Genomic DNA, 22,194 nt, shown 5'->3' on the forward strand with positions numbered 1-22,194 from the left:
AGACGGTGCTGGAGATGGGAGGACAGAGCTGGGGCGCAGCATTTCACTCAGCAGGGAGCCTGTGGGCAGGAAGTGGCCTGCCGGTAGCAGCATTCAAGGAGCTCTTTTTCAGTGGGAGTGGACAGGGTGACCCTTACGCTTAGTGGAGTAGAGATGGCAGAGGAAATTCAGTACACATATTCATAGAAGCCCTACTGTGTGCCAGGGGCTCACTGCTCCTGGGACCCAGACAGACAAGACTCCTCTCAGGGAGCTTAAAATGTAGTGAGTTCCAGTTGACCCACTCAGGGAACACGGGTGAGTGCTGACATTATCCTATCTAATAAAAGTAATATGCAAATTGACCATCACTCCAAGACACAAGATGGCTGCTCCCATGTGGTCAAAAATGGCTGCCCCCATGTGGACACAAAATGGCCACCACAAGATGGCCTGCAGGGGAGCGCAGTTGTGGGCAGTTAGGGGTGACCAGGCCAGCAATGGAGGGCAGTTAAGGGGGACCCAGGCCTGCAGGGGAGGGCAGTTGTGGGTGATCAGGCCAGCAGGGAGGGCAGCTAGGGGTGACTGGGCTGGGAGGGGAGGGCAGTTGGGGGAGACCAGGTCTGCAGGGGAGGGCAGTTGGGGGGGACCAGGCTGCAGGGGTGGGCAGTTGTGGGGGGGGGGAGGGGACCAGGCCTGCAGGGGAGGGCAGTTGGGGGTGACCAGGCTGGCAAGGGAGGGCATTTAGGGGTGACCAGGCCTGCAGGAGAGGGCAGTTAGGGGTGACAGGGCCAGAAGGGGAGCAGTTAGGTGTTGATCAGGCTGGCAGGGGCGTGGTTAGGGGGTGATCAGGCTGGCAGGCAGAAGTGGTTAGGGGCAATCAGGTAGAGGCAGGCGAGCAGTTGGGAGCCAGCAGTCCTGGATTATGAGAGGGATGTCTGACCGCCCTGTGGGATCGGGCCTAAAGGGGCAGTCGGACATCCCTCAAGAGGTCCCAGATTGGAGAGGGTGCAGGCTGGGCTGAGGGACAAACTCCTCCCCCTCCTCCCATGCACGAATTTCATGCACTGGGCCTCTAGTCCTATATAATAAAAGCGCAGTATGCAAATTGTTCCCTCGACCAGGAGTTTGTCTGGGAGTTTGACCAGGGGGCGGGGCTGGCCGGGGGAAGGGAGGGAGGCCCCAGCCAGCAGCTGCCAGCTGCTAGGGACCCTATCAGTGCACGAATTTCATCCCTGGGCCTTTAGTTAGATATAAGGTTGTTGGGCAGCAGGATATTCTTATGGTCTCAGAGTCTCAGGGCATAGATTGCAGATGAATTACAAAGGGCACCTTTCCTGGAGAGATCTGACGTTCCTATGGTAACCAAGTGACTACACCTGTGTGACTGAGTTGGGATTTCCTGATGTGATGCCATCGGAGGCAGATACTCTTAACAGAAGAACTAAAACAGGATCTAATCACGGGGAACCAATCAGACGAATCCACAATATGGGGTGTTCTATAAGACAGCTGAACTAGTGCACAGAAATTAAATGTCAGTAAAAACAAACAAAAAAGGAAGTAAATTATAGGTGAAAGGAGGATAAAGCAGGGATTAGCAAATTATATAGCCCATGGCAGCCCATGCCAGCTTTGTAAATAAAGTTTTATTGGCACCCATCCACATCCATTCCTTTCCATGTGTCTCAGGCTGCTCTAATCCTACAGTGCAGCTCTGAGGAGTTGTAACGGAGACTCTATGACCCGCAACGCCCAAGATATTTACTGCCTGACCCTTTACAGAAACTTTCCTGACCCCTGGATTAAAGCAACATATTAACCAAACACAACGCATGAACCTTGGTTAGTTCCTGGATCAGGATGAAAAAAATGCAAACATCAATACATGGGGAAACTTAAACAGGGAGTGCGTATTCCAGGACCTTACGACTTCCTGTTAACTCCCTGAGGCACGGCTGTTATATTGGGATTGTGCTGCACAATGTCCGTCTTGGCTGTTGAATGCTGAAGTACTTAGGGGGTTGAATCATGATGTCTGCAGTCTACTTGCAAGTGGTTCAGTCAAAAAATAAAATAATAAATAGATAGATAGATAGATAGATAGATAGATAGATAGATAGAAAAGGAAGAAAGAAAGAAGAAAAGCAAATGAGGTGACAAAATGTTAATTAGTCAATCTAGGTGAAGGGCATACAAGGTTCGTTATACTGTTCTTTGATTATTCCTGTTGATTGAAAGACTTTCAAAATAAAAGTTAACAATAATTAATAAAACCTTGTGCACAACTGGAGGGTTAATTTAGGGGCACCTTTCAGTAGCCCTGATGTGACCTTATGGCCCACTTATGCCACCTTCGGGGCATTCCCTTGGCAGTGAGGGAAGCGCTGGGAGCCAGGGGTGAGCTTCCTGTCCGCTGAAGAGGCAGCCCCAGCAGGAACTTGTGTTGTAACCCGGGGTTTTGCTTGTTGTCTCCGCACAGTAATTCCATCAAGCTGGTGAATCTGCTCTCCATCTTTATCAGCACGTGGCTCACCGCAGCCGGGTTCATCCATTTGGTAAGTAGCCTCGCAGGTGCCTTAGCTCTGGCTTCCCTGGAACAAGCCTCTGAGTCTTTTTGTTACCTGCATTGTTTCTCACTGTGGAGAAACTTAAGCCCAGCCATCCGGCGTAAGAAAAGAGGAAGCAACCGCACCGTTGTCTGGGTTTCCAACCCTCTACCCCAAACTGGTTCCAGTGGTGAGTCAAGTTTGCACTAGTATCCTGCGTTTTCCAGCTCACAAGTTGTGCCCTGGGACTTGGGTACATTTTCACTCTGTCTGCAATACCCGCAAGGAGCCACAAGATGGCAATGCTCCCTCAGCAAACGCCTGAAAATGTCTTGGGGACCAGGTTGGAAGTTTGCCCCACATCTTTGTAAACAACACATTCAGATCCCTCAATTTCTTTTCACTTCCCCCTTACAAAAAGCCACCTTTGATTCTCTTGCCTGATGACTTGTCAAGTTATTCTGAATCTCAAAAAATGTTAATTCTTATGGATGAGCGGTTCTTTAAAAGCCTTGTATTAGAAGTGAAGCTGTTCTCACCTCCTCAGGGCAGACTTTTCCTGCTTGTAGGGAACACAGCGATTGTAGGGAGCCTGTTTCAGACAAACGCAAACTGTTACCCCTGAGAGAACCTTATCTGACTCTGAAGCTTTGAGTAGGGGTGCCCCTCCCCAGTGGAGCCCCTCTCTGCCTCGGGTGGAAGCTGGCATTTAGCTGCCTACCATAGGGACTTATGTGATTTTCACCCCATGGAGCACAGCCCAAGGGAAGCCAGGCTCTCATTCAGTCACTAGATCTGAAAGTTCCCCACCTAGACTTTTTTATGCTGCTGGGATTCTTGGCCGAAATCACCCTTTGATGATCACCCTAATTCTGCCGAGTGCCTGCATCACAGATAGGGACGGGTTCGTCATTTTCAATAGCCAGTGACCTCACCTTCCTGCTGTGAGCAGCACCAGGACCTTCCATAGAAAGGGCACGCTGAGGGTGGGTGATGTGTGCTCGAAGGATGGGTGAGATGTGCTCTGAGGATGGGTGATGGTGAGCTGAGGACAGGTGATGTGTGAGCTGGTGGACCAGGCAGGTTCTGGGAGCTTTCTGGAGAGGCAGAGGTGGAGGTCTGGGGCCCGTGGGCCTGTGGGCCTGGGGTGCCCTTGCACTGGCCACACTGAGGGATCACAGGCACTGGTCAGGGAGAACCAACCGCCGTCTCTCCCTCTCTCCTGAGAGTATCTACTGTACCTCTCCTACCTGCCTCACGGCTTTGTTGGCAGATCAGATATGATGAGAGGACTGAAAGTGTTTGTGACATTTAAAGCAGAGACGCGCACACTGCAGCCTGGACCACAGGTCTCCAAACCTGACCTGCTCCCTCAGTTTCAGTATTACTGCAGCCTGGACCACAGGTCTCCAAACCTGACCTGCTCCCTCAGTTTCAGTATTACTGCAGCCTGGACCACAGGTCTCTAAACCTGACCTGCTCCCTCAGTTTCAGTATTACCTCTGGCCGATTTCACCCACCAATACAGAGCTGAGTTGTCCCTATGGAGATCAGACACTGCATGGCCCGCAAAGCTAAAAGCATTTACTCTCTGGCCTTTTACAGAAAATGTTGGCTACCCTGGGCCTAAAGAGTCGTGCAAAACCAAACTGTTCTCATGGGCCCCCTTTCGTGCTCTCAGGAACCGCCTGCGGTTCTCAGGGTGGAGCCGTTGCTGAGGATCTGCAAAGCAGGGAGCCGAGCCAGGCCCCAGGAGATGCTGCTGGGGGTTTGGGCGTGAGATCTGGAGGAGCCAGGCCCGTGGCGGGATGATGAAAGGAGGAACCCTCTGCGGGAGGCCCTAGATTTCTCTGGGAGCCTGTGAGTGGGGCGCTGGGAGACTGAGCAGGAACTTGCTGAGAAAGGGCAGGGCAGGGCTCTCTGGCCCCTTCCTTGATGGGAATGCCATAAAGCAAGGCCAGAGCAAGGCCCTAACATGCAGCTGGTGTCAGATCTTCAACAATGTGAAGGGAAAACAGACCAGGGCCGTTTACTTCCGGTGCATAATTGTGTTCCTACCACTCCCTGTTCCCTGCTCAGTTGCCCCACACAGAACCCAGCCCAAGCAGCCAGCACTGGGGTTGAGGGGCCGCCCCTCCAAAACATCCTGCTGGAGCTTTTGTGCACCTGGCTAATTATATATATATATTTACACACTAGAGCACTAGAGGCCCGGGGAACAAAATTTGTGCACTCGGGGGCTGGGGAGGGATCCCTCAGCCTGGATTGCGAGAGGGTGCAGGCCAGGTCGAGGGACCCCACTGGTGCACCATCGGGGCTGGGGAGGGATGTGGGAGGTTGGCCAGCCAGGGAGGGACCATGGGAGGGCTCCAGGGCGTGTCCAGCCCGTCTTGCTCAGGCTGATCGGCTGGACCCCAGCAGCAAGCTAACCTACCAGTTGGAGCGTCTGCCCCCTGGTGGTCAGTGCACACCATAGCGAGGAGTTGAGCAGCCTTAGCATATCATTAGCATATTATATTTGGTTGGTTGAACGGACGACCGGATACTTAGCATATTAGGCTTTTGCTATATAGGATATATATCTCTAGCATAATATTCCCCTCTTCTCCCCTGTACCCTTTTCTAGGTGGAGAATTCAGGGGACCCATGGGAAAATTTCCAAAACAACCAGGCGCTTACCTACTGGGAATGTGTCTACTTGCTCATGGTCACCATGTCCACTGTTGGCTACGGGGATGTTTATGCGAAAACCACGCTCGGGCGCCTCTTCATGGTCTTCTTCATCCTCGGGGGACTGGTAAAAGCTCTTTGTTATGATGCTGGTTTTTATGGTCATTAATATCTCCTATTATCCATTCCTGAAAGCTGTGTATTTTGATAGTGTGTTTCTGTGCTAGAAGCAAGCGATTGCCTTAGTGTTACAATCAGGCTAAGTCGGTCCGAGCGTGAGGGGGACTTTTCTGCATATTTCTCTGGTGTATTAACTTGTTTCCCAGAGACCCAGGCGTGTTGCCCTTGTCAGGGCCAGCCATTTAGCCAGGAGCAAACTTAATTGTCTTAAGAAAGTGCTGCCCACTTATTAAGTGAGTGTCTGTCCCTTAGTAATGTAACTCAGTATCTGACATTCTGCAAGGTCACTTGCTGTCCCCTGACCCTGGTAACTAACTCCATAGACAGTTTGCGGTTTCGAGAGTTCTCCGCCCCTTGACGGTCCTCCCCAAACTTCCAACAAACACTGTGGCTGGGGCCTGCCCTAAGGAGTGGGGTCCCCATGTGGGAGATGGAGGCCCACTGGTCTTGTCCGGGTGGCTGTCACCAAGTGTGGCACCTGGGATGTTGTTTCTTCCCCTTGTAAGTCAGAAAGTTTCACTGTTTGCTTTTCTGCTCTATGCAGATCAGAATGGCTGGTTATGCTGTCGTTTTCAAGGGACATTTGGCAATACAGTGGCAGTGACTGCATTTTGTCTCTCAAAGCAGCTCACTGTACCTTTTTATTTAAAAAAAAATATTTTTATTTATTTTAGAGAGGAAGGGAGAGGGAGAGAGAGATAGAAGAAACATTAGTGATGAGAGAGAATCATTGATCAGTCGCCTCCCACTGGGGATTGAGCCCGAAACCCGGGCATGTGCCCTGACCGGGAATCAAACCGTGACCTCCTGGTTCATAGGTCGACTCTCAACTACTGAGCCACACTGGCCGGGCTCAGATTCAATTTTTGCTGCGTGTGAGGTAAATGATTAAAATCCTACTTCACACACAGCTTCCACATATGTACACCACACACGCATTTACACTATGCATACACATCTCTCTGTTTTGTATGCATAGGACATATACATTTAAAAATGTATGTAAATGTACGAGTGTGTGTGTGTACATCAACACAAGTGTTTCCGCAGCGTCTGTGAGGTCCGGTTTATCCAGCCACAGGCGCATTGTTTGTTGGACAAAACATGGCAGATTTGTGTTTCTCCTCGCTATCCTTTCCTCCCATGTGATTTCCTCAGTTTACTTGTGTGCTTTTTAGTGATTTTTTTAAAATGCAAAAGTTTGTATTATTTTAATCTTCCTTTGGTGTTTATTATCTTGAATCATTCATAGGCATTGGTTCTCCTTTGGATTTTAACTAGAAAGGTCTTTCCCTGCAGTAATCTGAGTGTGCGTGCGTGCGTGTGCGTGCACGTGTGTGTGTGTGTGTGTGTGTGTGTGTGTGTGTGTGCGCGCGCGCGCCTGTGTAAGTGGGTAATTTCCCCAGCATGCATCCCCCCTACTTATTTTTCTTCAGGAAGAAGAGCTAGATGTCAACTTATTTATTCCCGTCTCCTTTGTATTTTTCTCTTTGTATTTGCCTTTTGGGCAATATCAGTAGCAACTGTGATCTTTTTAGTTGTCTAGGCTGGCTGATGTTTGTTTTGCCTTGTGTGTTTTCAGGAGCTTACCCTTTTTGTGCCTTTTTTATAATCCAACGTATTAGTGTATACCTTCGCAGTTCTAATCCTTTTGTGTTTTCAGACCTTAGCACCCCCCCTCCCCCTTCTGGAAAGGTCACCCCTTTCTTTGGCCTGTCTTTTTAGTCTCTCTTCTGTCTCCTATCTTCTCCTCAGGCCATGTTTGCCAGCTACGTCCCTGAAATCATAGAGTTAATAGGAAACCGCAAGAAATACGGGGGCTCCTATAGTGCGGTTAGTGGAAGAAAGTAAGTATCCAGAGGTCTGCTGCCTCCGCTGCGGGGTCCTCTCTGCATGCCATTGTTTTTTTTGGCTCTTGTTTCTTTGTTTCATGCATGTAGGCAATGTTTGCCCGCTACGTGCCCGAAATTGCTGCTCTCATCCTGAATCGGAATAAATTCGGCGGGACTTTTAACAAACATGGAGGCAGAAAGTAAGTCGGTTGCACCAGAAAAGATGTGGTTGAGTGGCTTCCAGGAGTCCCTGTGGTGGTGGCACCTGAGTCCTGCCCTCTCCTACCCACCCGGGCCTCTCTCTGAGGGAAGGGCCACACTCTGGGTGGGGTGTGATGTTACCCAGGTTGTCACACCGGGACCAACTGCCCAGCCCTGTGCTCATTCACCACTTCCCCCCACGCATCTTTCCAAGAGACATGGGTTTATCCTGGAAGGGGTGCGAGGTTAGACCCATCACACACGGGGTAAGGTGGACACACCTCAACTTGAACAGCCATACCAGGACATATCCTCTTGAAACTGACACTAAAAACTGTGAGCTGACTTAATAACCATCATGTATTGGGCTCTATTTGCTTTATGGATCTGGCAAATTGCAGGGGCTTACAATGTGGGCTGGGGAAAGGTGTACAATCCGGATCATGCTTACCCAGTTAAGTTACTGGTTATAGATAACTTGAATGACTTGGATATTTCAGCCTTTAGGTCAAAAGATTGGCTAGGACTAGATTTAGGAGTAGATGTCACAGGTATAAACCCAGTAGATATCACTGGGCCCATATTTTCTGTTCTGGTCCCTAACAAGTAAACCATGCTCATTCATTCCTCACACCAACTGGTTTGGTGGTTACACTCGGGTCCCCCACACTAAGATGATGCCATTTTATGGGTTATCTGTGCAGCAGTAATGTGAGATCTTACTCCAGCAAGGAATTCTCAGGGAGGCAAGGTCAAGGTCACCTTGCCTACTATAAGGCATGGCTACCGGGGAACCAGTTCTCTTTAGCCAGGAGGCACAGAGCTTATCCTCACAGGGACTCGTTACTCACTTGCAATTCCTTGTGGGCAAGAAATAATATGTTTCTGATATGTCAGGACACCACATGCTAAGGCCGAAGTGTCTTGTTTGGCTTTCCATACACGAATGCTTTCTCCATGGGCTCTCTTTCAACTTGTGCTCATCATGTTATCAATATGTAGGTCCATGACCCACCAGCGATTTTCCCCCGAGTACGTGGCCGGCCCTCAGCTCGCTGTGCTCTGCCAGCCGCCATCTCTCCGGCCACTGCTGGAGGGAGGCCGGGCAGGCAGCAACCATCCGTCCCTTTTTTAAAAAGGACTTTTCTTGGGCACAGCTTTGTTTCTGAGGTTTTGTGTTTTGTTTTAACTTTCATGGAGTAAGAGGTACACACGCATCTTTATCATTCAGCTCAGGACATTTGCACCTGTGTGCCCAGCCAGTCACTCCCACCTGATCTAGACGCGGAATATTTCCATCACTCTTGCCCCTTCCCTATTACAGAAGTTCCTGCACTGGAACTAGGCTTCTTTCATTCATTTTCAGGTAAACTCTTAAATAGCCGATTCTGTTTTTTAAGAGAAAATCAAACCAGCACCATGGTGTCCCCTCCATCCTCACCGCCTCCTCCTCGCCTGGCGGTCCCGTTAGATGCGCGGACTTCCTCTCTGAGACGGTTCCAGCACACCCCACACTCGGGTGGCCCGTCCTCCCTTCAGAAGATGAGGAGGCGGGAAAAACAGGGCTCACTCTCTTGAACTACCCACAGGACACCCGTTTCCTTTCAAAGGAACAAAGGACAGTGGCTGAGAGAGAGCCAGTTGGCACCTTCTTGTGGAGCCAGCCCGTGCCTCCACCTCCCCTCTGATGGAGCCCTGCTCTCCTGTTTCCCTGACAGCCCGAATGAGATTAGAACCAAGCTGCTCTGATTTCTGGGCCACTGGTTGCATCCAAAAGGCCAAATATGTCTGGAGATTCCATCGGTCATGTGCTCCATGCCAAGAGGAAAACAGCTTCTCTCTCAGTTCTGCCTTAAAGTGTGGGCAGGTCGCCTTAAAGCAGACGGCCTTCCGACGGCCAGGGCCATGTTGGCCTCCCACCCGCTGTCCCAGCCAGCCTGTCGTATCACTGTCCCCGAAGTCAATTTCCCTGAAGTCCAGGTTGAAAATATATCTTGACTCTCGCTCCACGTAAAATCCCCTTCACCCCCAATTAGTTTCCCGACCCCAGTGTGGGTGGGCCTGGTGGCTGACAGCTTTTGATGGCCAGTGACCGGCTCAGGCCCTCAGACCAGCGCCTACCCCCGGCCTGGTCTGATCCGGCGCTTTCTGCCTTGGCATTTCCACTCCAACCCCCTCGCGGTGATGACTTCAGATCACAGGCTCCTGCGGCTTTTGTTCTGCCTCCGTCTCGGTAATCTTTTATCACCGCTGCTAGCCTGCTTATGCCCGCCCCCTCTCTTTTTTCCTATCCCCTTTATGAAAATGCGCACTTGGCTTTTAATGTTCTCGCTGGGTCTCCAGTGTCGCCGACCCTACGGACAGAGAGCAGGTTCTGTCATCAGCACGGGGACTGTGCACTTTGCGCATTGTTTCCTGGTTCAAAAGCTAATTACTAAGTAGTTTAAAGAAGCCCTTTGGTCACTTAGATCTTTCATCAGAAAATATAAGCTTGGGAAAGGCACGGTAATAGAGGGCCATTAGCACCCTTTGTTTGATGTTGTTTTTCCAGTCAGTAGAACAAGATTGATGAAATGTTATGTTTGGCCAAAATTTGAGTTTTCATTTGGAATTCAGTGTTGAGAGAATGGGCTGTCAGAATCAATAAGTTCCCTTGCGCTTGGGATACGGGCATGTGGTAGTAATTAGCAATATAAGGTCTTTAGTTGAGCAACCAAGCATGGGTTCTGGCAGCAAACATAATGAGAAACTACAGTTGTTCTATTTCTAACGTCAAAAAGTTTCCAGATAAAATTAAATGCATTTGCAAAAGGAAAGCAGCTAAACTTTGTTGAAAGATAGAGTTCAGACTCTGAAAATAGCATGCTTCGCCCATGTTTGTGTGTATGCATGAATGTATGTGCTGTACTCATGGACCCACTTACATGCACACTGCTCCCAAGGATTTAGTCAAGCGAGTGCCCAGAAAGTAATTAAAACATATACACAGTTAAGGGATTGGTTTATGGGTGAGCATTTTACTCAGGAATAACCTCCCTTTTAAAAACGCATCCTTGGAGAACTCAAGGTAACTTGCGACCCAAAACCACGGAGACACACAACTTTGAATTCCAAAGATTATTTAGAGTAAAAGAAAACTAGGCCGAGAAGCTTGGGGGTTTGTTTAGGTAACACCCCATTTTAGAGTATCTGAGCATATGAAGATTTCCTCGGCACCTCATTTTCAGTGTGTGTTTGGCAGGATGTAAACATTTCCCTTCACATCCCCAGAACACCTTCCCCGTCAACACTGTATCAAGGCGTCGCCCAGCGCTCTCCTCCATATTCCACACCTGACCTCCCACAGCGCAGCCCGAGCCAGCAGTGGGTGTGGGCAGTGTGTTCTGTGTGTCAGCTTTTCTCTAATGTATCTTGTGGTGATGTATTGGGGCTCCTGAGAATAGGGATTTGGGTGTCAACAACCAGGGGTTCCAGTGAATGACCCAGGAAGGCAGTTTTTCCAAGTTGGAGGTCTTGGGGACAGTTAGCCCCTTGGGCTGAGTCCCCAGATTTTATTCAAAAGAGTAGCCCGCCTGCAGCCCAGCCGTCCTCCTTAGGATGCTCGCTGCCTCTCCTCCTTTCTTTCGTGTGATGCCAAAGCCGCTCCGAGGCGGGGAGCACAGGGGTGAGGCTCCCATGGCCTTTAGGATCCCAGCCTGCTCTCCTTCCTCCCACAGCCCCTGCCGTTTCCCCCAGAGGTTTCCTCTCTGTGTGTGACTCAGCCCACTCCTGGTTAGTTTATGAGAACTGACAAGATCATGGTCTAAGGTCACATGGCCAAGGGCCATGGAAAATAATCGGCCACAGAGAGGAATCCATCTGCTAAGCCCCTTGTTAGAGGCGGCCTGGACAGGGAGCCATCCAGACCTTGTATTTCCCAGGCTGGGCTTCTGGGGCCCGAGACAGAGGCAGTGTCTTTGGCCAGGTGTTTGGGACAGAGGAGAATGGGATGGGTTGGTTATTCCATGGATTCCTGGTAGCCAAATACTGAGAAGACACACAGAGAGAGACGAATAACAGGACAAGGAGTAGGCAAAGGGAATAGGAAAGTGAATATAATGTACTGGGAGGAAATGTTGCCAGCTGGATGAGAAATCTGGGCCCCCTTCTGGCTGGGGGAGCAGTGGTCGCTGACTAACCGGGTCTAGCTCCAATGCATGAAAGGTGCCTGTGAAACTTAAATGTAGAGCGCTTCCTTCTGGACTTCCAGAAGTGAGAACGTGAATCACTGTAGAACAAAGCCCTAGGGCCGCCTTCCATGACAATAGTAATAACTACACACACTTGCCTATTTTCCAATTCTCCCAGCAGCCTGTGAGGGAGGTAATGTTGTCATCTCCATTTGCAGTGGGTGAGGAGACTGAGGACCGCAGAGGTTAAGTGATTTGCCTGATGTCCCATAGCTACTGAAGGGCAGATCTTCAACCAGGGATTTAACCTGGGGCAGTATGCGCCCCTGGGTCACATTGCCTCTCTAGATCATCTCTCGAGACCCTGTTCGATCTGCTCTACACTCAGGGATCTGATCATTGTACGTGTTTCTCCACCACTGTCCATAAGTGGGGTGTCACCTTGGGCCTGTCTCCTCCTTCTGATCATTTGTTACCTCTCAGGATCCTGGCTCCAGGGAGAGGGGACACAACTATTAGCCCCGCTCATTCGGTTAGACAAGAAATTGACCTTTTGAACACCTCTAACAATGAGGAGCTCTCAAGAATGGGCAGGCAGATCATTGATCGACGTGTGATTTGTGTCTTACTAGTATTTGTGGGTTTCAACACTGTCAGGCTCCATCCTTTCTGTGGGTTCATTTCCTAGGTGACCAGCCATGGTAGGTGGTAGTGATCGCCTAGACCACTCCTGGGCAGAGCCCACCTGCATTCTGTCTTAGGAAGAGCCCTCTCTGCCCTGGCAGAGGTATCTACCTGCTCCCTTCAGCTCCTGAGAGCACACCTCTGGGTCTCTGGCTCCGGGGACATCAGCTCTGAGCGGGAATATCAGCCCTTGGGTTGTGTCCCTCTGGAGGGAGGGAGGGCCATCTGCCTTCAACCTCACGTGTGTTTTCAGGGTTGTAAGAAGGAGCCTCAAAGGCACAGAGGTGGGGAGACCCTATTATGCTTTTCCATTAAAAAATTAAAACAGGGTGATTTGTGATTTTTCATGTAAATGCTTACATTTTGAAGAGTATTCAGTAATTTGGAACAAAATGTCAAGCTCTAAGAACCGCTAGAGAGCAGTTAGTTACCGTCCGCTCCTGTTATCTCCACTGGTTCATTCATTCAGTTCTGGAGGTTTGCTGAGGACCTCTGTGCCAGGCACACTGCTGGGTTGTGTGCGAACCGGATCGGGATGGGTGGTGAGCAAGCTGCCCAGGGAACCTGTCCTGGGGGAGGTCCCAGTCTCCAGGAGGTCACAGGCAATGAGCAAGGCTGTGGCCAAGGGAGCTACCAGGCACACATTTTAAAAGCAGAGACAAGACCCAAGATTCTGTTGTAGAGCAAAACAGGGATTCTTCACCTTCCATCAGGTGGTCCAGGGAGGAGCACAAACCTGGGAGGAGATGTTACAGTCGTTCAGTGGCCACTGAACCCAGCTTTCATTATCCCCAAAAGAAGTGAGCACCCTAGTTTTAAAATTCATATTTTGTGAGGTCTTTGTTTGTCCCTCCATGGGACTAAGTCTTAAACTCTGTCTCTCTGGGGTCCAGATGCCTGACCGTGCTCTCCTGTGACCCGCCAGGTGAGGCATCCTCGTACCTGCCCCGGTTCTGATTAGGGGGCCCTTATCAGACTCTGCCTTCCCTCTTATCAGAAATAGGCTCCTCATCTGCCTCTGCATTCTTTGTTCATTTCTGATTCCACTTTCTCGTCCCTTTTGCTACATTTTTTGTGTCAACATGGAATTCCATCTCACCGTCTTCGCCACACTCAGAGCTTTGCCCGCCGTGGTTCTCGACCATTTTTAAAAATTGGAATTGCAATGACCGGCTGTGGAGGAACAGAGATTATTTCCTTACAAAGGTTCATTTCATCTGCCCTTGGTAGCCCACCCCCACCTAAACGAGAGCTCACATGAGTTCCTCATTGTCATCCATTCCACATGTGTTTATTGAGTGCTCGATACACGCCAGGCACTGGGGATAGATGTATTTCCACACACCCATAAAAACCTCCAAATAGGTCACATCTGTCTTGAGCTGCACATCATATATTATTTGACCACCAATGTGGTTGGCAGTTCAAAGTCAGAGCTTATTTAGGCTTCCCCTGCTGGTTCCCAGAGGTGATGGCCTTCCTGCGGGCTGCATGGCCGTGGCTGAGCTTCCTGGGAAGGCCTGACCCAGCGTTTGGACTATGACGCAGGGTCCTTCCCTTGGTGTGTTGGGCTGAGCACCGGGGCCTTCTTCCCTTTCCCGTCTCCATGGAGCTTAGGCAGCACTCACTCTTGCCCCCCACGGCCTGCGTGGGGGGACTGCTCTTGTGAGTGAGGTTCCCTGTGAGATGTCATTTACGATTTCTGTCCCACAGACACCGCTCTGGTTGAAATGTGACTGAAGCTTTGCTTTTTACACAAACTTCCATCCCTTGACAAGTGAGCCCTTCAGCCCTCTCCTTGCAAGGCCCATGCGAGCCCCAACTTGAACTCCCAGCAATGTCTTCAGATTCCTAGATTTTAAAAACCATAAATTAGCAAATCATCAACATATCACCAGGAAGGATCATCTGGTAGCCATTCGAGTCAGAAGGAAACACAGGCCCCAATAACCGATCTTCACAAAGATATGAAGAACCGTAGACAGACAGATACAGTAAATAAGAAGACAAACAGATAATTCATGCTGACAGGCCAGCTTGGACTGATTAGGCATTCTGCTTTGATTAGCATTAAACTTTTAGGGGAGGAAAAAATGAGATTGCCCTAATACTTTGGAACAATGACCCCTTGACTACTTCTGAAATTCAGTACCGAGGGACAGATACCAAAAGCAAGTGTCAATTAGATGCTGTATCGTATAATGTAATATGCCAGGTATTCCTTTGCAGCGAGAGGGGTCTTGGTGGGTGTGGATGTGGGTGCTTCTTTCTTTGCATCTGCTTTGGATTGTTATAAGCCACATCTTCAATCCCTTTCAAACTTGAAGCTCGATTTAAAGAGACTCGAATGCATATTAAATCAATTTCCTGATAATACTAATGAAATGAAAGCACCCCCCCCACACACACACACACACACACAGACACACTTTCCTGCTGTCTCTCTCTTCCCTTCCACACACTTATCAAAATGTTCCAGCTATTGTTCTGAAAACAAGAATAGAAATGTAGGTGGGAGATGAATTGCATGGCTAAAAAAACCCCACAAAGTCATATGTAAGCCTAGATTTTGCTCTTAAATATTCTTCCATTAAAAAAAGAAGTCTGAATATGTATTTTCTAATTACAATCCCTGAAGATTCTTTCTCTTTAACCTCACATTTGATTGGAGAATCCTTGCTGGGTAGATTTCAAATTCAAAAGATGCACGTGGCCCTCGGAGACTAAGTGGTGTTGTTTTCTGTTTCTGACGATGTCATTCATTTTGATGGAAGGCTTTCCAGATCTGTGTACAGCAGTTCTTAGTAGATTTGGGGTTCATCCCACAGATGCTGCCATCATACATTGAAAACAAACCAGGAAACTTTCTAACTGGCCAAGTCTGGTGTCTCCTTTTATTAAAAATCTGTAGGGGCTAATGCGATGTGAAACTCCTGGAAGCCTCATCCTGTGACGCGCAGGGAGCCAGCCTCCACATCTAGTACTGGCATTGCATGGCAATGGCTGTTCCCATCTCCGGAACCACAGGGCTGCTCCAGATGTGGGTGGCAATCGTCAGTAAAGGAACCTTCGGTCCCCTCTCTATACCTTTTCAATAAGGGGACACAGAGGCAGTTCAGAGATGCATACACGCCCATCTCTGTGACAGGTTTCTGACCCTGGCCACTGACCATGAAGCCCAATGTCAGCTAGCATCTAGAGCAAATCTAGGAAAGCTCTCATTCAGCATATTTGCTCCACTAACAAGTATTTGAGCCCCTGCCGTGTTCCTGGCACCATGCTATGTGCTGTGTTTAAAAGGATGAGCTAGAGCCCAGCCGGTGTGTCTCAGTGGTGAGCATCGACCTATGAACCGGCAGGTCATGGTTTGATTCCAGGTCAGGGCACTTGCCCAGGTGTCTCAATCCCTAGTAAGGGGCATGCAGGAGGCAGCGGATCTATGACTCTCACTCATTGATGTTTCTATCTCTCCCTTCCTCTCTGAAACCAATAAAAATATATTTTAAAAAACATTGTAAAATAAATAAATAAATAAAAGGATGAGCTAGAAAGTGTGATTATTGCTCTCCTGGAGTGTACCTGGGACATTGAGCAATCAGAATCATTTAAGAAGCCAGTGGCAGCTAAACAGAAGCTTGAAAATGTAGGAGTATCATCCCAGTGAGATGCTATTTTGGCAACAATTTTATTCAATAAAATCATGAAATTATAAAGCAACATGAAGGCTGCAAGCATTTTAGAAGGAATGCTCCTAAAAGCATTCGCTAATTCCCAATTGTTAAATGTACCCATTGGAGCAGTTAGGGCAAAGGTAAGGGCAGGTGACTTGAGCACCAAAAGCCTACGGATCTAATGATGGACCCAGTAACAGGGGTGCAGAGAGATTTGGAAGGATGGGGAGCGGCTGATGCCACCCTGAGGTCTGCTCCATTCCCTGCCTTCCCTCTTGGGGAGGAGTTCTGTGCCTCACGGAGACCTGGAAGCTGTGGACAGCTCCCAGTTATTTTGTGGGTAACATGCCGGAGGCCTCGGAGGCCTGTGCAAGTGTGTTGCATCTACTCAGCCAGGCTGGCTAACTGAGTGTGCAAACCTGGGGCAACACCCTTGGGTGTGGCTGGGGAGCAAGGCCAGGGTGTGTCAACTTGATTGTCATTATGGGAAGGTCAAGTCCAATAGCACATGCTCTCAAGCCATGAGGCATGATTTCCTAGAGGGGTTAGGGAGAGAGGGAGGGCTCAATTTGCAAATCAAAGCTGTATGTCTCCTCTCTAGGGCGAGAACCATTTCTTTTGGACTCATTCTCTATTTCACCTTCTTCCCAAAGAGGTAGCTGACTTTTGCTTAATCCTCTCTTCTCTTAGTCCCTCCTGTTCAGAAGCAGCATTACCAAGTGGAGAGAGATCTGAGTCGAGGAGAGTGTGGTTCAGTGTGATGATCCTTCTGTAAGCGCAGAGAGCCGGCCAGGATTGGAAGAGTCAGGTCAGGGGAAGACTGGCTTATTTAAAAAATAGCCAAAGGCCATTAAGTCTGTAGTTATGGGATGAATAAAATGCAGAGGAGTGAGGGGTTGGGGAGAGAGACAAGGAAGTGCAGTTTGTGAGAGTCTGGCCATTATATTATTGCTTCCTTGAGGGAGGAAGGGAGGGAAGGAGGGAGGGAGGGAGGGAGAGAGGAAGGAGGGAAGGAGGGAGGGAGGGAGGGAGGGAGGGAGGGAAGGAAGGAAGGAAGGAAGGAGACAGGAAGGAAGGAAGGAAGGAGGGAAGGAAGGAGGGAGGAAGGGAGGAAGGAAGGAAGGAAGGAAGGAAGGAAGGAAGGAAGGAAGGAAGGAAGGAAGGAAGGAATAGAGAGAAAGAAACCAAAACGGTGGTGGTAATATCTGCATCCTAGGTTATTGTGAGAATTAAATGAGAAACTGAAAAGCAGGATTGGCAGAGCTTGGTCAGGGAACGTTGATTAAAGGGCCCAGGACTGTACGTGGTTGGGGAGGAGTGATTCTCCAATTAAAAATGAGGTGCTTACCCAGGGGGTAAGAGATCAACCAAAGGACTTGTATTCATGCATATGAGCATGACCATGGACACAGACAATAGGGGGTGGGAGCATGTGCTGGGGGCGGGGGCGGGCTGGGAGAGGTCAAGGGGGGAAAAAGGAGACATATGTAAAACTTTCAACAATAAAGCATTAAAAAAATGAGGTGCTGTTGACAGAAGGAGGATGCCTGCTGAACAGGCAAAAGCAACCAATGTCTCCCACACTGAGGTTCCCGGCATTTAGTTTTAAGACTTGGACTGAAACACTCTTTAGGCAGCCAGCCACAAAGACGGGGATCAATCCTCGTGCACGGTCCAATTATGGAGGTCCGACTTGGGACGGTGGAGGTGCAGTCACAGATCCCTCTGGGCTGGCTCAGGTGCTGACCACTTACCGATGGTAAGATGCACCTCCTTCCTGCAGAAAGGTCTGGTCTGGTCAGGATATCCAGTGTTTCCCATTGGGTCGACCAGTAGTCTGTCTTCCGACCTTGGGGTGTTTTCCAGAGGTGCCTTTGCTGCGATGCTGGGATGTAGTTGCTCAACCTTCTGCCCCATTTAGAGAAACAGCCAAGCAGCCTGCCTCCCCAGAACAGCTCTGTTGACAGCTGGATCAGATGATTACTTCATTCTCTTCCTCACTTGGAGGGAGAAGGCATTTCCTTCCTTTGTGATTAGCAAAATCCTAGATGTAGCCCTGGCTAGGAAATGACTTCATCTCCTAACCTCCTTGGGCTGTTTTGGTTGTTGTTTGTTTGTGTTTGTGTTTTCATTTGTTTTAAACAGAAAGTGGTTAAAACAGGGCTTGGAGTGCTGCGTGCTCACAGTTGTTTTGGCTTCATTTTTGTCCTTTTTACACGTGCTGTTCTCTCACATACTTGAAACAGGGTAGTAGACCTGAGCTGGTAGAATCAGGCACTGCTCTGACAGGCTTGCATCTGACTGTTCAATTCTTCTACACTTACTATGGCCCAGGGTCATCTAGCCACATATGCTCCGCCATCAAGTCCATTGATCAACATATAGTTCTTGAAAGCCCAGCCAGTTTGGGGGTCCTGAGCTGGGTCCCAGGGTGCGGTGGAAAGAGGGGGCCCACTCACCTGGGTTTACCTTGTTTACAGAAGACGATCTCCGGCATGGACATCCTTTGGGACAGTCTTTTAGGAGGACGTGTGAAGGCAGGAGCTAGTTTAGCCTTCTTCCTTTAGGGCAGTACTTTGAATACTGACCTCTGTGATGTGGGTTTCGGGGTCTCTTGCCACCCCACCCTGCTTTCTACGTGATAAAACGCTGATGAATTCCTTGGACAAGTCCTTCTTAAAATGCGTTCCCATCAAGGCAGCAGCTACCAATGGCAGGAGGTGTGGGGGGAGGTGGGACCAGAGAAACATGATTAGAAGGCTCAGCAGAAAGACAAGAGCTTCTAGCATATGTATTTGATATAAATATTATAGTTTTACAGAGACATCGAGATCAATATATGCCACATTTCATCTAGCTCTTTGACAAAGTGAGCACAGTGTATTCAGGAAAAGCTGTATAGGATTTTCAATTTACTCCGTATGATTTATTGTGACAGGATAGCTATGGGTTTTTTAAGTTCTTTATACTTGTTCCAGTAAAAATGGATATAGTATCTTTAAAAATAAACAGCCCAGAGCTGTGCATTTTACATCATCTTCCTCAGTGAGGCTCTGCTTAAGGGAGATGTAGGACCTCCCTGGCCCGTGGGGCCCGATGCAGTCGGATCTGCCTCCATCCTCTCGTTTTAGCTTTTTTGGAGCGGGGGAGGGGGTTGGGAGCTGTGGGGAGAGTAAACATGAACGGAATTAGGAGGCTGTTGCAGATGTCTAGACAAGATGGACGGATGGCATGAACGGGGGCAGGTCCAGAGAACTGGGACCCTGTGCTAGGGCTCTACTGGTCCCAGGTCACCCAGGACCAGCTTCTTCTAGCGGCACCAGTTGCTTCCTTGGCTTAGGGGGCATCACACCACAGGCAGGCCTGCCCTTGCTCTGGCATTCACTGGGCACTGAGTCTCTGGACCGCAGTGTCCACAGCAGAACGATGCAGGCACTAGACTGTACACTCGCCAAGGGCAGTTCTGACACAAAGATACACGGGAGAACGTGCAAGGGAGCCCACCATGCTCACGGCCCTTTGCAAAGGCTGCCGGCTCTCAGCAACACTGCCTGAGTCTTTTGAAAAGTGTGTAGATTTGTTTTCTCTCATTGAGGGAAGCTCACCCTCAGGGGCTCTGGGTGCCTCGTTCCCCAGAGCCTTGAAAAGCTGTGTCTGGTGGCTCCCCTCTCTCCTCTCCTCTTACGCCTCCAGCCCTGAGGCAGTGCCCCTGAGCTATCCACTCTGAAAGGCACAGTGGCATTGAGCTCTCGGGCGTCCAGCGTTCCTGACCCTCTTCCAAGCGGAGTGATGGAGGACAGTGTGTGGGAGGTGAAGATGGTTATTGACAGCGATACTTATTGAGTGAAGAGGCGCCCGTGAAATAAGCAACTGGTAGTTTTCTGGTGAGCCCTGATAGCGATCACAACAGTCAAACATTATTCTGACTAAGTCACCCTCCACCCCTCCATGCCATGCCTGCTCCATGACCCACCAGCGTTACCACCTCTGGTTCATCCAGCCCGCGTTTGTGGACACTCTCCCCAGGCCAGACACTGTGTGAGTAACTGCTCTCCCCAAGATGCCATTTTGGCATTTCAGATACTTCCTCCTGCATCTGAGATGGACCTTTTAATCCTAGCTACTAACATTAATTTATCTCAATAAAGATTTGTTCCCAGAACTAAAAACTTTAAAAACCAAAAAAGTACATCAGAGAAAAAATGGTTACTGAGTTAGGTTGGCTGGCCATCTTCGCAAACCAGGGGGCCGGGCCTGCTAGAAGTCAGCGGTTGCCATGGCAGCAGTCTAAACATGTCCAGCTCTGGGTCCGCAGCAGCTGCCTTTGTAAACTCTCCAGCGTCAATGAGCCACAAGATTTCTGTCTTCCTCTGGGTGCTCAGGCTGAGGAAGTCCTGAGCCGGATACAGCCTATAGCATCTAAAGATGGACGTCTGCATTGCGCCGCAGCCCCTGGGTGGCCAAATTGTGTGGCTTAACTTGAAACTTGGTTCAGAGTTCGTGCTGCCTCTCAGCCTTGGCTGTCTTGGGCCTTCTGGTCCAGCTGACCAGGGGCAGCCAGAATCCAGTGACCCTGCATCTCTGTGGTGCTTTAGGTGGGGTTTATCTCTGCCTGCTGCAGGCCCCCCACTAAGCCTCTCTCCTGGCCCAGCGAAGACTCGCCGACACCCCTTCCTCTGTGTGTCCAGGAGGATCTCCTCTTGGTTCAGCCCAGCCCGTCAGGAGCCAGCAGAGCTGCAATATCGCAGCCTCTGCCCTTTTCACATCACCCCTTTCCTCTCAGCGAGAACTGGGTCCGAGAACAGGGTCACAGCCTGGGCAAGTCCCTTTCACTTGCTGGGGGATCTCGGACACATAACTTAAGGAGGTTGAGGTTCAGAGAAGTTACCCGAAAATATGCAGATAAGAGGAACACGGGGTTATGTGAGGATTAGGTGAGATTATATGGGCCTCGGAGCTTTTTATGTTACGTATTGATTTACGGGTATCCCGTGAATCTTGCCATTTAATGCTTAGAAGGGCCAGACCTTTTCCTAGGCCCTTTTCATGTATTATCTCTATTTAAATAAATTTTCAAGATAACCTCATGGACCAGGCGCTCGGACCAGCCACTCAGAGATTCTGACTTCATAATTGTGAAATGCAGAATTGGCCCCTTACCTAGGACTATTCCGTTCCTTGGTGTCGGAGCTAACACAGGGCTATCTAAATGAATCTCACATGGTAGATTTGCGGGTGTCACAGATCTGACAGAGATAATTTTGGATGAGGGTCTTTTTTGGCGTTCTCTGAACCATGCACTGCGAACGACCGTCACTCTGTGTCCAGGGATGACACGCCCTGCTCTCAGTCTTAGAGCATTTCAATTACATTGTCAACTAACAGGAAATGCTGCTTCTCTTCTCCCCTCGATGACATCCTTCCCAAGACGACTGCCCCTGGAATTGTCAACTCCTGAAAATACTTCTGGGAAATAAATGTGCCCCTTTCACCATCCACCCCGGCACTCCCGCAGGGCCCTCGTGCTCCCTGGGTGACGGGCTGGTGGGAGCCGGCCTCCTGACGCAGATGCTGAGTTGGAGAGGCAGCTTCTCCCATCCATCAATCCTAACTGCATTCAAACCTTTTCAATATGTGGGTTCCTTGATCGCGTTCACTGTATGGAAAACAAAATAGAGGGAAATGATTATTGGCACAAAACAGGGACGCGGTAAATCTTCAAATCAGATACGGGACAGATTGGAACAATATGGGTCCTCCAAGGTTGCCACCATAATGTACCTAATACCTCTCCGCGGGCAGGGCGGCAATCTGCTTTCAATCAATCTCGCTTTTTCTGAGCAAAAATACCAATTATGTTGAAGGAAGATTTTTTTCCCCTCCCTTTTTGATAAAGACTGCTCTCTACCCCAGAAGGCATGCTGTAGTGAACAGACATATATTTTAAATCGTCGAGAATGGTATTGGACAGCTAACACCAAATGAGAAAAGTCAATCCTTTTTTTTTTCCTTCTGTCTCCTGCCAGCATTTGTCTTACTTCTTAAGAGAAGTGAAAGCTAATTAAAGGCTTAAGGGATAATATTGATTGCATTGGAATATATTTTATATGTACCCAGCACATTTTCAACTAAGAGAACCCTGACTCTAAGGCTGAATAAATCAGCTGGCTGAGCCTTTGATTCAAGGGTGAGAGGGTGAACTCATCCCCTCCCCTTCCACTTCTCATACAGCTGTCCTAGAGATGAATGGTTTTGGAAG

General features: G+C 49.3%; 1 protein-coding gene across 22 annotated transcripts in view; it reads left to right on the top strand.

Annotated features, from left to right (window-relative positions):
- The window catches only part of KCNMA1 (potassium calcium-activated channel subfamily M alpha 1), a 689,823-nt gene that overhangs the window by 467,444 nt on the left and 200,185 nt on the right, over positions 1-22,194 (top strand). For all 22 annotated transcript variants that reach the window (XM_054729031.1, XM_008145306.3, XM_008145307.3 and 19 more), the window contains 3 exons: positions 2,462-2,537; positions 5,155-5,325; positions 7,134-7,225. In XM_054729031.1, the coding sequence (XP_054585006.1) occupies positions 2,462-2,537; positions 5,155-5,325; positions 7,134-7,225 (339 nt within the window). The remainder of the gene's footprint in view (positions 1-2,461; positions 2,538-5,154; positions 5,326-7,133; positions 7,226-22,194) is intronic.

This window comes from Eptesicus fuscus, chromosome 17 (assembly GCF_027574615.1).
Source record: "Eptesicus fuscus isolate TK198812 chromosome 17, DD_ASM_mEF_20220401, whole genome shotgun sequence".
In the NCBI taxonomy this organism is placed as follows: Eukaryota; Metazoa; Chordata; class Mammalia; order Chiroptera; family Vespertilionidae; genus Eptesicus; species Eptesicus fuscus.